The sequence below is a fragment of the Cherax quadricarinatus genome, chromosome 81 (genome assembly GCF_038502225.1).
Source record: "Cherax quadricarinatus isolate ZL_2023a chromosome 81, ASM3850222v1, whole genome shotgun sequence".
Classification (NCBI taxonomy): domain Eukaryota; kingdom Metazoa; phylum Arthropoda; class Malacostraca; order Decapoda; family Parastacidae; genus Cherax; species Cherax quadricarinatus.
Genome location: NC_091372.1, coordinates 1,380,370 through 1,395,942, shown reverse-complemented (window position 1 = coordinate 1,395,942; position 15,573 = coordinate 1,380,370). Strand labels below are relative to the sequence as shown.

General features: G+C 42.5%; 1 protein-coding gene across 1 annotated transcript in view; it reads left to right on the top strand.

Moving 5' to 3' along the window:
- The first annotated feature begins 2,051 nt into the window (after positions 1 to 2,051).
- Positions 2,052 to 15,573, top strand: part of pkaap (A-kinase anchoring protein pkaap) — a 71,973-nt gene continuing 58,451 nt past the window's right edge. Inside the window, exon 1 of the mRNA XM_053792720.1 lies at positions 2,052 to 2,158. Within this exon, the coding sequence (XP_053648695.1) occupies positions 2,134 to 2,158 (25 nt within the window). The 5' untranslated portion in view covers positions 2,052 to 2,133. The remainder of the gene's footprint in view (positions 2,159 to 15,573) is intronic.

The following is a 15,573-nucleotide window of genomic DNA, read 5'->3' as shown; positions in this document are numbered from 1 at the left end:
AACAAAAAGCTGCAGTAAGAATAATCACTAAATCCCATCCCTGGCAACACCCCCCCCCCCGCCACTCTTCATAGATCTAAACTTACTCTCTGTTCAGTACATCCACACTTACTACTGTGCAATCTACATCTACAGGACCTTAAATTCCAATATTAACCTTGACCTAAAACGCTTTCTTGATAGTTGTGACAGGACCCACAGGCATAACACCAGACACAAACATCTCTACGACATTCCCCGTGTCCGACTAAACCTTTACAAAAATTCAATGTATGTCAAAGGCCCTAAAATCTGGAACACCCTACCTGAGAACTCTAGAATTGCAGACACATTCATCACCTTCAAAACTACCATTAGAAAACATCTTATCTCCCTGATACACCCCGTCAACTAACTACACAAATACCACCTGGTGGTTCACACTTACACTCGCTCACTCATTTGACCATAAACAGAAATATTAATCTCAGTCTTAAAATAATGAATCCTGTGATACTCCAATACTGAAACTATGTACTGTGCCAAAACAAAAGCATTCACATTGCTAAACTCACAAACTAGTATTTAGTCACTTAGCCATAATACCAACTTACCTCATAATTTGACTACCGCCCACAGGATGGGTATGGGGTGCATAATAAACATATTAAACTAAAACCTCATAATTTGTAATATTTTAAAATTAAGAATTAAACTAAGTCTGCCCGAAATGCCTAGCCATGCTAGGTGTTCTAGTGGTACACTCTGTAATGCCTAGTCATGCTAGGTGTTCTAGTGGTGCACTCTGTAATGCCTAGTCATGCTAGGTGTTCTAGTGGTACACTCTGTAATGCCTAGTCATGCTAGGTGTTCTAGTGGTACACTCTGTAATGCCTAGTCATGCTAGGTGTTCTAGTGGTACACTCTGTAATGCCTAGTCATGCTAGGTGTTCTAGTGGTGCACTCTGTAATGCCTAGCCATGCTAGGTGTTCTAGTGGTACACTCTGTAATGCCTAGTCATGCTAGGTGTTCTAGTGGTACACTCTGTAATGCCTAGTCATGCTAGGTGTTCTAGTGGTACACTCTGTAATGCCTAGTCATGCTAGGTGTTCTAGTGGTACACTCTGTAATGCCTAGTCATGCTAGGTGTTCTAGTGGTACACTCTGTAATGCCTAGTCATGCTAGGTGTTCTAGTGGTACACTGTAATCATTATTTTACTACATGTAAACCACACAATAACCAAATTCTGTAAATTCAACATTGTAATCCTTATAGAGAATAAACTTTGAATTGAATTGAATTTGAATTGAATACCTTCCATCCCCCCCACAGGCGCTGTATAATCCTACGGGTTTAGCGCTTCCCTTATTTATAATAATACGTTAAAGTACACCAAAGAATAAACAACATCAATAATAAAGCAAACAGTCAATAAACATTATATAAAATGCCTTAATAAACTATTTTAATAAACATTAAATAATACACTAACTTAAAGAACAAACTACCTTAAACCTCTATTAAGAATAACTTGTGTGAAAGAATAACTATATCCTAAATAAACCAAGAATAAACTATCTTAATGAAGAATAAACTACGTCAATAAATAAGATTACGTGAATAAAAAAACTACAAAGAATAAACTACACCAATGATTAAACTATCAATAAAGATTAGCTACGCCAATTAAGAATAAACTTCGCCAATAAAAATATAAACCTACAATAAAGAATAAACTACACCAATAAAGACTAAACTACGTCAATAAAGACTAAAAACTACCTTAAAGAATAAAATCCGCCTAAAATAAGCAAGTTCCCAGAATAAACTACGTCAATAAAGACTAAACAATATACACAACCTAACCAACAAACACCACAAAAAAACACCTAAACGAAATAAACCAAAATAAAATATTACAATAAAGCGAAACAAGAATATATTCCCACTAATAAATGAATGAATCTCCATCCCCGAGACAAGGATCCTATTTAAAAGAATCAAATCCTCTTATGAGTTAATTATAAAGGATGTGATCCTCCTGTGAGCTTATGATCCTCCTGGGTCCAGTTTGTTGTTGTCTGGGTCAGCTGGACACAGGAAGACGCTCAATTAAAATGGACCAACATTTTCTATGACATTTAGAGCGAAATGGCGTCTCTCTGGAGGAAACTACGTGAGTTATGTGCTGGTGGGATTGTTGTAGTTGTGGTGGTAACTGGTAGTAGTGTTGGGATTGTTGTAGTTGTGGTAACTTAGTGGTGGTAGTAGTGTTGGGATTGTTGTAGTTGTGGTAACTTAGTGGTGGTAGTAGTGTTGGGATTGTTGTAGTTGTGGTGGTAACTGTTAGTGGTGGTAGCTATGTTGGGATTGTTGTAGTTGTGGTAGTTATGTTGGGATTGTTGTAGTTGTGGTGGTAATTGTTAGTGGTGGTAGTTGTTGGGATTGTTGTAGTTGTGGTAGTAACTGTTAGTGGTGGTAGTTATGTTGGGATTGTTGTAGTTGTGGTGGTAACTGTTAGTGGTGGTAGTTATGTTGGGATTGTTGTAGTTGTGGTGGTAACTGTTAGTGGTGGTAGTTATGTTGGGATTGTTGTAGCTGTGTCAGTAACTACCCACAAAGGGGTCAGTAAAGCAACAGCAAAGAACTACAGACCAATAGTACTAACATCCCATATCATAAAAATCTTTGAAAGGGTCCTAAGAAGCAAGATCACCACCCATCTAGAAACCCATCAGTTACACAACCCAGGGCAACATGGGTTTAGAACAGGTCACTCCTGTCTGTCTCAACTATTGGATCACTACGACAAGGTCCTAAATGCACTAGAAGATAAAAAGAATGCAGATGTAATATATACAGACTTTGCAAAAGCTTTCGACAAGTGTGACCATGGCGTAATAGTGCACTAAATGCGTGCTAAAGGAATAACAGGAAAAGTCGGTCGATGGATCTATAATTTCCTCACTAACAGAACAGAGAGAGCAGTCGTCAACAGAGTAAAGTCCGAGGCAGCTACGGTGAAAAGCTCTGTTCCACAAGGCACAGTACTCGCTCCCATCTTGTTCCTCATCCTCATATCCGACATAGACAAGGATGTCAGCCACAGCACCGTGTCTTCCTTTGCAGATGACACCCGAATCTGCATGACAGTGTCTTCCATTGCAGACACTGCAAGGCTCCAGGCGGACATCAACCAAATCTTTCAGTGGGCTGGAGAAAACAATATGAAGTTCAACGATGAGAAATTTCAATTACTCAGATATGGTAAACACGAGGAAATTAAATCTTCATCAGAGTACAAAACAAATTCTGGCCACAAAATAGAGCAAAACACCAACGTCAAAGACCTGGGAGTGATCATGTCGGAGGATCTCACCTTCAAGGACCATAACATTGTGTCAATCGCATCTGCTAGAAAAATGACAGGATGGATAATGAGAACCTTCAAAACTAGGGAGGCCAAGCCCATGATGACACTCTTCAGGTCACTTGTTCTATCTAGGCTGGAATATTGCTGCACACTAACAGCACCTTTCAAGGCAGGTGAAATTGCTGACCTAGAAAATGTACAGAGAACCTTCACGGCGCGCATAACGGAGATAAAACACCTCAATTACTGGGAGCGCTTGAGGTTCCTAAACCTGTATTCCTTGGAACGCAGGCGGGAGAGGTACATGATTATATACACCTGGAAAATCCTAGAGGGACTAGTACCGAACTTGCACACGAAAATCACTCACTACGAAAGCAAAAGACTTGGCAGACGATGCAATATCCCCCAATGAAAAGCAGGGGTGTCACTAGCACGTTAAGAGACCATACAATAAGTGTCAGGGGCCCGAGACTGTTCAACTGCCTCCCAGCATACATAAGGGGGATTACCAACAGACCCCTGGCAGTCTTCAAGCTGGCACTGGACAAGCACCTAAAGTCGGTTCCTGACCAGCCGGGCTGTGGCTCATACGCTGGTTTGCGTGCAGCCAGCAGTAACAGCCTGGTTGATCAGGCTCTGATCCACCAGGAGGCCTGGTCACAGACCGGGCCGCGGGGGCGTTGACCCCCGGAACTCTCTCCAGGTAAACTCCAGGTGGTAGTTATATTGGGATTGTTGTAGTTGTGGTGGTAACTGTTAGTGGTGGTAGTTATGTTGGGATTGTTGTAGTTATGGTGGTAACTGTTAGTGGTGGTAGTTATGTCAGGATTGTTGTAGTTGTGGTGGTAACTGTTAGTGGTGGTAGTTATGTTGGGATTGTTGTAGTTGTGGTGGTAACTGTTAGTGGTGGTAGTTATGTTGGGATTGTTGTAATTGTGGTGGTAACTTAGTGGTGGTAGTTATGTTGGGATTGTTGTAATTGTGGTGGTAACAGTGGTGGTAGTTATGTTGGGATTGTTGTAGTTGTGGTGGTAACTGTTACTGGTGGTAGTTATGTTGGGATTGTTGTAGTTGTGGTGGTAACTGTTAGTGGTGGTATTTATGTTGGGATTGTTGTAGTTGCAGTGGTAACTGTTAGTAGTGGTAGTTATGTTGGGATTGTTGTAGTTGCAGTGGTAACTGTTAGTAGTGGTAGTTATGTTGGGATTGTTTTAGTTGTGATGGTAACTGCCAGTGGTGGTAGTTATGGTGGTAACTGCCAGTGGTGGTAGTTGTGGTGGTAACTGTTAGTGGTGGTAGTTGTGTTGGGATTGTTGTAGTTGTGGTGGTAACTGCCAGTGGTGGTAGTTATGTTGGGATTGTTTTAGTTGTGGTGTTAAGTGCCAGTGGTGGTAGTTGTGTTGGGATTGTAGTTGTGGTGGTAACTGCCAGTGGTGGTAGTTATGTTGGGGTTGTTTTAGTTGTCGTGGTAACTGCCAGTGGTGGTAGTTGTGTTGGGATTGTTGCAGTTGGGGTGGTAACTGCCAGTGGTGGTAGTTATGTTGGGATTGTTTTAGTTGTGCTGGTAACTGCCAGTGATGGTAGTTATGGTGGTAACTGCCAGTGGTGGTAGTTATGTTGGGATTGTTCTAGTTGTGATGGTATCTGCCAGTGGTGGTAGTTAAGTTGGGATTGTTCTAGTTGTGGTGATAACTGCCAGTGGTGGTAGTTATGTTGGGATTGTTTTAGTTGTGGTGGTAACTGTCAGTGGTGGTAGTTATGGTGGTAACTACCAGTGGTGGTAGTTGTGGTGGTAGTTGTGTTGGGATTGTTGTAGCTGTGGTGATAGCTATGTTGGGATTGTTTTAGTTGTGGTGGTAACTGCCAGTGGTGGTAGTTGTGTTGGGATTGTTGTAGTTGTGGTGGTAACTGCCAGTGGTGGTAGTTATGTTGGGATTGTTTTAGTTGTGGTAACTGCCAGTGATGGTAGTTATGGTGGTAACTGCCAGTAGTGGTAATGTTGGGATTGTTCTGGATGTGGTGGTAACTGCCAGTGGTGGTAGTTAAGTTGGGATTGTTCTAGTTGTGGTGATAACTGCCAGTGGTGGTAATTATGTTGGGATTGTTTTAGTTGTTGTGGTAACTGCCAGTGATGGTAGTTATGGTGTTAACTGCCAGTGGTGGTAGTTATGTTGGGTTTGTTCTAGTTGTGGTGGTAACTGTCAGTGGTGGTAGTTATGTTGGGACTGTTATAGTTGTGGTGGTAACTGCCAGTGGTGGTAGTTATGTTGGGATTCTTGTAGTTTTGGTGGTAACTGCCAGTGGTGGTAGTGTGTTGGAATTGTTGTAGTTATGGTGGGAACTGCCAGTGGTGGTAGTTGTGTTGGGATTGTTGTATTTGTGGTGGGAACTGCCACTGGTGGTAGTTGTGTTGGGATTGTTGTAGTTGTGGTGGTAACTGCCAGTAGTGGTAGTTGTGTTGGGATTAATGCAGTTGTGGTGGGAACTGCCAGTGGTGGTAGTTGTGTTGGGATTGTTGTAGTTGTGGTGGTAACTGCCAGTGGTGGTAGTTGTGTTGGGATTGTTGTAGTTGTGGTGGTAACTGCCAGTGGTGGTAGTTGTGTTGGGATTGTTGTAGTTGTGGTGGTAGTTGTGTTGGGATTGTTGTAGTTGTGGTAACTGCCAGTGGTGGTAGTTATGTTGGGATTGTTGTAGTTATGGTGGTAACTGCCAGTGGTGGTAGTTGTGTTGGGATTGTTGTAGTTGTGGTGGTAACTGCCAGTGATGGTAGTTATGGTGGTTACTGCGAGTCACAGTAATTAAGTTGGGATTGTTCTAGTTTTGGTGGTAACTGCCAGTGGTGGTAGTTATGTTGGGATTGTTATAGTTGTGGTAACTGCCAGTGGTGGTAGTTGTAGATGAATGGTTCAGAGAACCGACATGTTGATAAATTAGACACATGTGCAACTCTTGGGTATCTTTATTGAGGAAACGTTTCGCCACACAGTGGCTTCATCAGTCCATACAAAGGAGAATCTTGAAGAACAGGAGGAGAATGAGGTAATCAGTCCCTCAACCTTGAGTCGATGTGGTCAGTCCATTAATCTATTCAAGATTGATGGACTGACCACATCGACTCAAGGTTGAGGGACTGATTACCTCATTCTCCTCCTGTTCTTCAAGATTCTCCTTTGTATGGACTGATGAAGCCACTGTGTGGCGAAACGTTTCCTCAATAAAGATACCCAAGAGTTGCACATGTGTCTAATTTATCAGGTGGTAGTTGTGTTGGGATTGTTGTAGTTGTCGTGGTAACTGTTAGTGTTGGTAGTTGTGTTGGGATTGTTGTAGTTGTGGTAACTGCCAGTGGTGGTAGTTATGCTAGGATTGTAGTTGTGGTAGCTGCCAGTGGTGATAGTTATGTTGGGATTGTTCTAGTTGTGGCAGTAACTGCCAGTGGTGGTAGTTGTGTTGGGATTGTTGTAGTTGTGGTGGGAACTGCCAGTGGTTGTAGTTGGGATTGTTCTAGTTGTGGTGGTAACTGCCAGTGGTGGTAGTTATGTTGGGATTGTTTTAGTTGTGGTCGTAACTGCCAGTGATGGTAGTTATGGTGGTAGATGCCAGTGGTGGTAGTTATGTTGGGATTGTTATAGTTGTGGTCGTAACTGCCAGTGGTGGTAGTTATGTTGGGATTGTTGTAGTTGTTTTGGTAACTGCCAGTGATGGTAGTTGTGTTGGGATTGTTGTAGTTGTGGTGGTAACTTAGTGGTGGTAGTTGTGTTGGGATTGTTGTAGTTCTGGTGGTAACTGCCTGTTTTGGTAGTTATGCTAGGATTGTTTTAGTTGTGGTGGTAACTGCCAGTGTTGGTAGTTATGGTGGTAACTGCCAGTAGTGGTAATGTTGGGATTGTTCTAGATGTGATTTGAACTGCCAGTGGTGGTAGTTAAGTTGGGATTGTTCTAGTTGTGGTGATAACTGCCAGTGGTGGTAATTATGTTGGGATTCTTTTAGTTGTTGTGGTAACTGCCAGTGATGGTAGTTATGGTGTTAACTGCCAGTGATGGTAGTTATGTTGGGATTGTTCTAGTTGTGGTGGTAACTGTCAGTGGTGGTAGTTATATTGGGACTGTTATAGTTGTGGTAACTGCCAGTGGTGGTAGTTGTGTTGGGATTGTTGTAGTTGTGGGAACTGCCGGTGGTGGTAGTTGTGTTGGGATTGTTGTATTTGTGGTGGGAACTGCCACTGGTGGTAGTTGTGTTGGGATTGTTGTAGTTATGGTGGTAAGTGCCAGTGGTGGTAGTGTTGGGATTGTTGTAGTTGTGGTAACTGCCAGTGGTGGTAGTTGTGTTGGGATTGTTGTAGTTGTGGTGGGAACTGCTAGTGGTGATAGTTTTGTTGGGATTGTTGTAGTTGTGGTGGTAACTGCCAGTGATGGTAGTTATGGTGGTAACTGCCAGTCACGGTAGTTAAGTTGGGATTGTTCTAGTTTTGGTGGTAACTGCCAGTGGTGGTAGTTATGTTGGGATTGTTGTAGTTGTGGTGGTAACTGCCAGTGGTGGTAGTTGTGTTGGGATTGTTGTTGTGGTAACTGCCAGTGGTGGTAGTTGTGTTGGGATTGTTATAGTTGTGGTAACTGCCAGTGGTGGTAGTTATGTTGGGATTGTTGTAGTTGTGGTGATAAATGCCAGTGGTGGTAGTTGTGTTGGGATTGTTGTAGTTGTGGTGGTAACTGTTAGTGTTGGTAGTTGTGTTGGGATTGTTGTAGTTGTGTTAACTGCCAGTGGTGGTAGTTATGCTAGGATTGTTGTAGTTGTGGTAGCTGCCAGTGGTGATAGTTATGTTGGGATTGTTCTAGTTGTGGCAGTAACTGCCAGTGGTGGTAGTTGTGTTGGGATTGTTGTAGTTGTGGTGGGGACTGCCAGTGGTTGTAGTTATGTTGGGATTGTTCTAGTTGTGGTGGTAACTGCCAGTGGTGGTAGTTATGTTGGGATTATTCTAGCTTTGGTGGTAACTGCCAGTGGTGGTAGTTATGTTGGGATTGTTTTAGTTGTGGTCGTAACTGCCAGTGATGGTAGTTATGGTGGTAGCTGCCAGTGGTGGTAGTTATGTTGGGATTGTTATAGTTGTGGTGGTAATTGCCAGTGGTGGTAGTTATGTTGGGATTGTTGTAGTTGTGGTGGTAACTGCCAGTGATGGTAGTTGTGTTGGGATTGTTGTAGTTGTGGTGGTAACTGTTAGTGGTGGTAGTTGTGTTGGGATTATTGTAGTTGTGGTGGTAACTGTTAGTGTTGGTAGTTGTGTTGGGTTTGTTGTAGTTGTGGTAACTGCCAGTGGTGGTAGTTATGCTAGGATTGTAGTTGTGGTAGCTGCCAGTGGTGATAGTTATGTTGGGATTGTTCTAGTTGTGGCGGTAACTGCCAGTGGTGGTAGTTGTGTTGTGATTGTTGTAGTTGTGGTGGGAACTGCCAGTGGTTGTAGTTATGTTGTGATTGTTTTAGTTGTGGTGGTAACTGCCAGTGGTGGTAGTTACGTTGGGATTGTTCTAGCTGTGGTGGTAACTGCCACTGGTGGTAGTTATGTTGGGATTGTTTTAGTTGTGGTTGTAACTGCCAGTGGTGGTAGTTACATTGGGATTGTTCTAGCTGTGGTGGTAACTGCCACTGGTGGTAGTTATGTTGGGATTGTTTTAGTTGTGGTCGTAACTGCCAGTGATGGTAGTTATGGTGGTAGATGCCAGTGGTGGTAGTTATGTTGGGATTGTTATAGTTGTGGTCGTAACTGCCAGTGGTGGTAGTTATGTTGGGATTGTTGTAGTTGGGGTGGTAGCTGCAGGTGATGGTAATTGTGTTGGGATTGTTGTAGTTGTGGTGGTAACTTAGTGGTGGTAGTTGTGTTGGGATTGTTGTAGTTCTGGTGGTAACTGTCTGTGGTGGTAGTTATGCTAGGATTGTTGTAGTTGTGGGAACTGCCAGTGGTGGTAGTTGTGTTGGAATTGTTGTATTTGTGGTGGGAACTGCCACTGGTGGTAGTGTTGGGATTGTTGTATTTATGGTGGTAAGTGCCAGTGGTGGTAGTGTTGGGATTGTTGTAGTTGTGGTGGTAACTGCCAGTAGTGGTAGTTTTGTTGGTATTGATGTAGTTGTGGTGGGAACTGCCAGTGGTGGTAGTTGTGTTGGGATTGTTGTAGTTGTGGTGGTAACTGCCAGTGGTGGTAGTTATGTTGGGATTGTTGTAGTTGTAGTGGTAACTGCCAGTTGTGGTAGTTGTGTTGGGATTGTTGTAGTTGTGGTGGGAACTGCCAGTGGTGATAGTTATGTTGCGATTGTTGTAGTTCTGGTGGTAACTGCCAGTGGTGGTAGTTTTGTTGGGATTGTTGTAGTTGTGGTGGTAACTGCCAGTGATGGTAGTTATGGTGGTAACTGCCAGTCACGGTAGTTAAGTTGGGATTGTTGTAGTTTTGGTGGTAACTGCCAGTGGTGGTAGTTATGTTGGGATTGTTATAGTTGTGGTAACTGCCAGTGGTGGTAGTTATGTTGGGATTGTTGTAGTTGTGGTGGTAACTGCCAGTGGTGGTAGTTGTGTTGGGATTGTTGTATTTGTGGTGGTAACTGTTAGTGTTGGTAGTTGTGTTGGGATTGTTGTAGTTGTTTTAACTGCCAGTGGTGGTAGTTACGCTAGGATTGTTGTAGTTGTGGTAGCTGCCAGTGGTGATAGTTATGTTGGGATTGTTCTAGTTGTGGCAGTAACTGCCAGTGGTGGTAGTTGTGTTGGGATTGTTGTAGTTGTGGTGGGAACTGCCAGTGATTGTAGTTATGTTGGGATTGTTCTAGTTGTGGTGGTAACTACCAGTGGTGGTAGTTACATTGGGATTATTCTAGCTGTGGTGGTAACTGCCAGTGGTGGTAGTTATGTTGGGATTGTTTTAGTTGTGGTCGTAACTGCCAGTGGTGGTAGCTATGTTGGGATTGTTGTAGTTGTGGTGGTAACTGTTAGTGGTGGTAGTTGTGTTGGGATTGTTGTAGTTCTGGTGGTAACTGCCTGTGGTGGTAGTTATGCTAGGATTGTTGTAGTTGTGGTGGTAACTGCCAGTGGTGATAGTTATGTTGGGATTGTTGTAGTTGTAGTGGTAACTGCCAGTGGTGGTAGTTATGTTGGGATTGTTGTAGTTATGGTGGTAACTGCCAGTGGTGGTAGTTATGTTGGGATTGTTGTAGTTATGGTGGTAACTGCCAGTGGTGGTAGTTGTGTTGGGATTGTTGTAGTTGTGGTGGTAACTGCCACTGGTGGTAGTTATGTTGAGATTGTTGTAGTTGTGGTGGTAACTGCCAGTGGTGGTAGTTGTGTTGGGATTGTTGTAGTTGTGGTGGTAACTGCCAGTGGTGGTAGTTCTGTTGGGATTCTTTTAGTTGTGGTGGTAACTGCCAGTGATGGTAGTTATGTAGGCCAGACCAACAAGGGGGTGGCACAGCCATATACTACTCAGACCAACTAGAATGTATCACTAATACTTGCACAAGAGATGAACATGGGGAATATATAATAGCCAAATTCAAATCCAAATACCTACGAAAACCTCTCACATTGATAAACATCTACAGAGTTCCACAGTCAAACATTAGCCAATTTAGTCAAAACCTAGGAAGTATGATAACTGATGCACGCATGAACAAAGATCACTTACTACTCTCAGGTGACTTCAATATAAATCTCCTGCAAGACCAGGACCCACACGTTACTGAATTCACAAACACAATGAGTAACTGTATGTTGCTACCAACAGTAACAAAACCTACAAGAGTTACAGAGACTAGTGTTTCCCTACTTGACCACATCTGGACCAACACCATATCCCCTTTAAAATCAGGCATAATTACAGATAATACCACAGACCACTACCCTACTTTCCTCATAACAACTCTTGGTAAATTACCCCAAGACACTACTAAAGTCACCTTCAGACTTCACAATGAGGCAGCCATTAATAACTTCACAACAGCATTAGCAAACATTGATTGGCACACTGAGCTAGAAATCAATACAGATATTGACGAATGTATTAATAATTTTCTAAAAAAGACTCAATACCTCTATAACAAGCACTGCCCTAAAAAAACTAAGCAGATGACAGCTAAGAGACTGAACAGTCCCTGGCTAACACCCAGCATTCTCAAATCCATAAATACAAAACACCAATATGAAAAACAGTACAGAATGGGTCACATAACCAGAGACCAAACAAAACGTTACTCGTCAATCCTAACCAGCCTGATAAGAAGGGCAAAAAAATTGTATTATGAGAACAGATTATCCAACTTACGAGGTGATATAAAAAAGACCTGGAAAACCCTATCAGAAATTCTGGGAACAAAAAAGATATCACGAAATAGCGAAATAAAATTAGCAAAATCAGATGAACCCCAACTCCCACCAACAGAAACAGCAAACAGACTCAATGATTTCTTCTCCACTATAGGACAAAACCTTGCCAATAAAATCCCAAGCTCAGATACCCCACCAAATGACTACCTCACCGGCAACTACCCGAACACACTGTTCCTAGCTCCGACTAACCCATACGAAGTCTCCCTTATTATCAACGCACTAAAAAACAAGGCAGGAGATTTAAATACCTTACCACCCTTTATATACAAAAAAGTGTCACAAGTGCTATCACCAATCATTGCAACACTCTTTAACAAATCCATTGAATCCTCCACCTTCCCTACAGTACTCAAAATAGCAAGGGTCACCCCGATCCACAAAGGAGGAGACCAAACAGAGTTGAATAACTATAGGCCAATATCCAACTTACACCCTCTCTCAAAAATCTTCGAAAAATTAATTCATAAACGAATCTACTCCTACCTTATCTCCCAAAACATACTCAACCCCTGCCAATTTGGATTCAGGCCTAATAAAAATACTAATGATGCTATTATACACATGCTAGAACATATATACACTGCAATAGAGAAAAAAGAAGTCCCACTGGGGATCTTCATTGACTTACGTAAAGCTTTTGATACAGTTGACCATGACTTGCTCCACGTAAAATTATCACACTATGGTATAAGAGGGCACTCCCTCAACTACCTCAAGTCATACCTCAGCAACAGAAGCCAATATGTGTACGCAAATGGGGCAAACTCTTCTGCACAACCAATTACAGTTGGTGTCCCACAGGGAAGTGTCCTTGGCCCTCTTCTCTTTCTCCTATACATAAATGACCTACCAAATGCTTCTCAATTACTCAAACCCACACTATTTGCTGATGACACAACATACGTCTTCTCCCACCCGAGCCCAGTCACGCTAGCCAATACTGTAAATACCGAATTACAGAAAATATCTACCTGGATGAGTACTAACAAACTTACACTAAACATTGACAAAACCTACTTCATTCAGTTTGGTAACAGAGCTACAGATGTCCCTCTTAACATAATGATAAACGGATCACCTATCACAAAGCTAACAGAGGGAAAATTCTTAGGAATCCACCTTGATAATAGACTCAAATTTCATACACATATACAACAAATTTCTAAGAAAATTTCCAAGACTGTAGGCATACTATCGAAGATACGGTACTATGCTCCACAGTCAGCCCTCCTGGCCCTATATCACTCTCTTATTTACCCCTATCTCACCTATGGAATTTGTGCATGGGGCTCAACAACAAGTAACCATCTCAGACCACTAATTACCCAACAAAAGGCTGCAGTTAGAATGATAACAAATTCTCACTACAGGCAGCACACTCCACCAATATTCAATACACTCAACCTACTCACCATACAAAACATCCATACTTATTACTGCACCTATTACATACATAGAACACTCAACTCTGATATTAACCCTCCCCTCAAACATCTCCTTGCCAACCTCAACAGAACACATGACCATAACACAAGGCACAGATCACTCTTTGATATTCCTCGTGTCCATCTCACGCTATGCAAAAACTCAATGCACATAAAAGGCCCTAAAATCTGGAATTCATTACCTGTAAATATAAAAGAAACACTACCTGTTTATAAATTCAAGTCTCTTCTCAAAGATCACTTACTCACCCAAAACCAAATAAATACTGAATAACTGAACCTTATAAATTGTATATCTTAAATGTTTCTCACAATTATATCACATAAATGTTAAACCTAAAACCCAATCTAACTTTATTATTTTTTAAATTCACTACCTAACAGAATACTCCATTCTACTGAATTTACAACAATGCATGCAACCATATGACCTGTCTTTGTAATACTCACTTGTGCTTTATAGTAATCAGTTTACATTAATGTTTTTCACTGATTTCATCATTGCTTAGTTAATCTTAAGTTAATTTTAAGCCAGCCCGTAATGCTATGCATAGTATATGCTCAAATTATAAAATAAATAAATAAATAAATAAATGGTGGTAGCTGCCAGTGGTGGTAGTTATGTTGGGATTGTTCTAGTTGTGGTGGTAACTGCCAGTTGTGGTAGTTATATTGGGATTGTTATAGTTGTGGTGTAAACTGCCAGTGGTGGTAGTTGTGTTGGGATTGTTGTAGTTGTGGTTGGTAACTGCCAGTGGTGGTAGTTGTGTTGGGATTGTTGTAGCTGTGGTAGTAACTGCCAGTGGTGATAGTTATGTTGGGATTGTTGTAGTTGTGGTGGTAACTGCCAGTTTACCTGGAGTTTACCTGGAGAGAGTTCCGGGGGTCAACGCCCCCGCGGCCCGGTCTGAGACCAGGCCTCCTGGTGGATCAGAGCCTGATCAGCCAGGCTGTTGCTGCTGGCTGCACGCAAACCAACATACGAGCCACAGCCCGGCTGATCCGGAACTGACTTTAGGTGCTTGTCCAGTGCCAGCTTGAAGACTGCCAGGGGTCTGTTGGTAATCCCCCTTATGTGTGCTGGGAGGCAGTTGAACAGTCTCGGGCCCCTGACACTTATTGTATGGTCTCTTAACGTGCTAGTGACACCCCTGCTTTTCATTGGGGGGATGGTGCATCGTCTGCCAAGTCTTTTGCTTTCGTAGTGGGTGATTTTCGTGTGCAAGTTCGGTACTAGTCCCTCTAGGATTTTCCAGGTGTATATAATCATGTATCTCTCCCTCCTGCGTTCCAGGGAATACAGGTTTAGGAACCTCAAGCGCTCCCAATAATTGAGGTGTTTTATCTCCGTTATGCGCGCCGTGAAAGTTCTCTGTACATTTTCTAGGTCGGCAATTTCACCTGCCTTGAAAGGTGCTGTTAGTGTGCAGCAATATTCCAGCCTAGATAGAACAAGTGACCTGAAGAGTGTCATCATGGGCTTGGCCTCCCTAGTTTTGAAGGTTCTCATTATCCATCCTGTCATTTTTCTAGCAGATGCGATTGATACAGTGTTATGGTCCTTGAAGGTGAGATCCTCCGACATGATCACTCCCAGGTCTTTGACGTTGGTGTTTCGCTCTATTTTGTGGCCAGAATTTGTTTTGTACTCTGATGAAGATTTAATTTCCTCATGTTTACCATATCTGAGTAATTGAAATTTCTCATCGTTGAACTTCATATTGTTTTCTGCAGCCCACTGAAAGATTTGGTTGATGTCTGCCTGGAGCTTTGCAGTGTCTGCAATGGAAGACACTGTCATGCAGATTCGGGTGTCATCTGCAAAGGAAGACACGGTGCTGTGGCTGACATCCTTGTCTATGTCGGATATAAGGATGAGGAACAAGATGGGAGCGAGTACTGTGCCTTGTGGAACAGAGCTTTTCACCGTAGCTGCCTCGGACTTTACTCTGTTGACGACTACTCTCTGTGTTCTGTTAGTGAGGAAATTATAGATCCATCGACCGACTTTTCCTGTTATTCCTTTAGCACGCATTTTGTGCGCTATTACGCCATGGTCACACTTGTCGAAGGCTTTTGCAAAGTCTGTATATATTACATCTGCATTCTTTTTGTCTTCTAGTGCATTTAGGACCTTGTCGTAGTGGTCCAATAGTTGAGACAGACAGGAGCGACCTGTTCTAAACCCATGTTGCCCTGGGTTGTGTAACTGATGGGTTTCTAGATGCGTGGTGATCTTGCTTCTTAGGACCCTTTCAAAGATTTTTATGATATGGGATGTTAGTGCTATTGGTCTGTAGTTCTTTGCTGTTGCTTTACTGCCCCCTTTGTGGAGTGGGGCTATGTCTGTTGTTTTTAGTAACTGTGGGACGACCCCCGTGTCCATGCTCCCTCTCCATAGGATGGA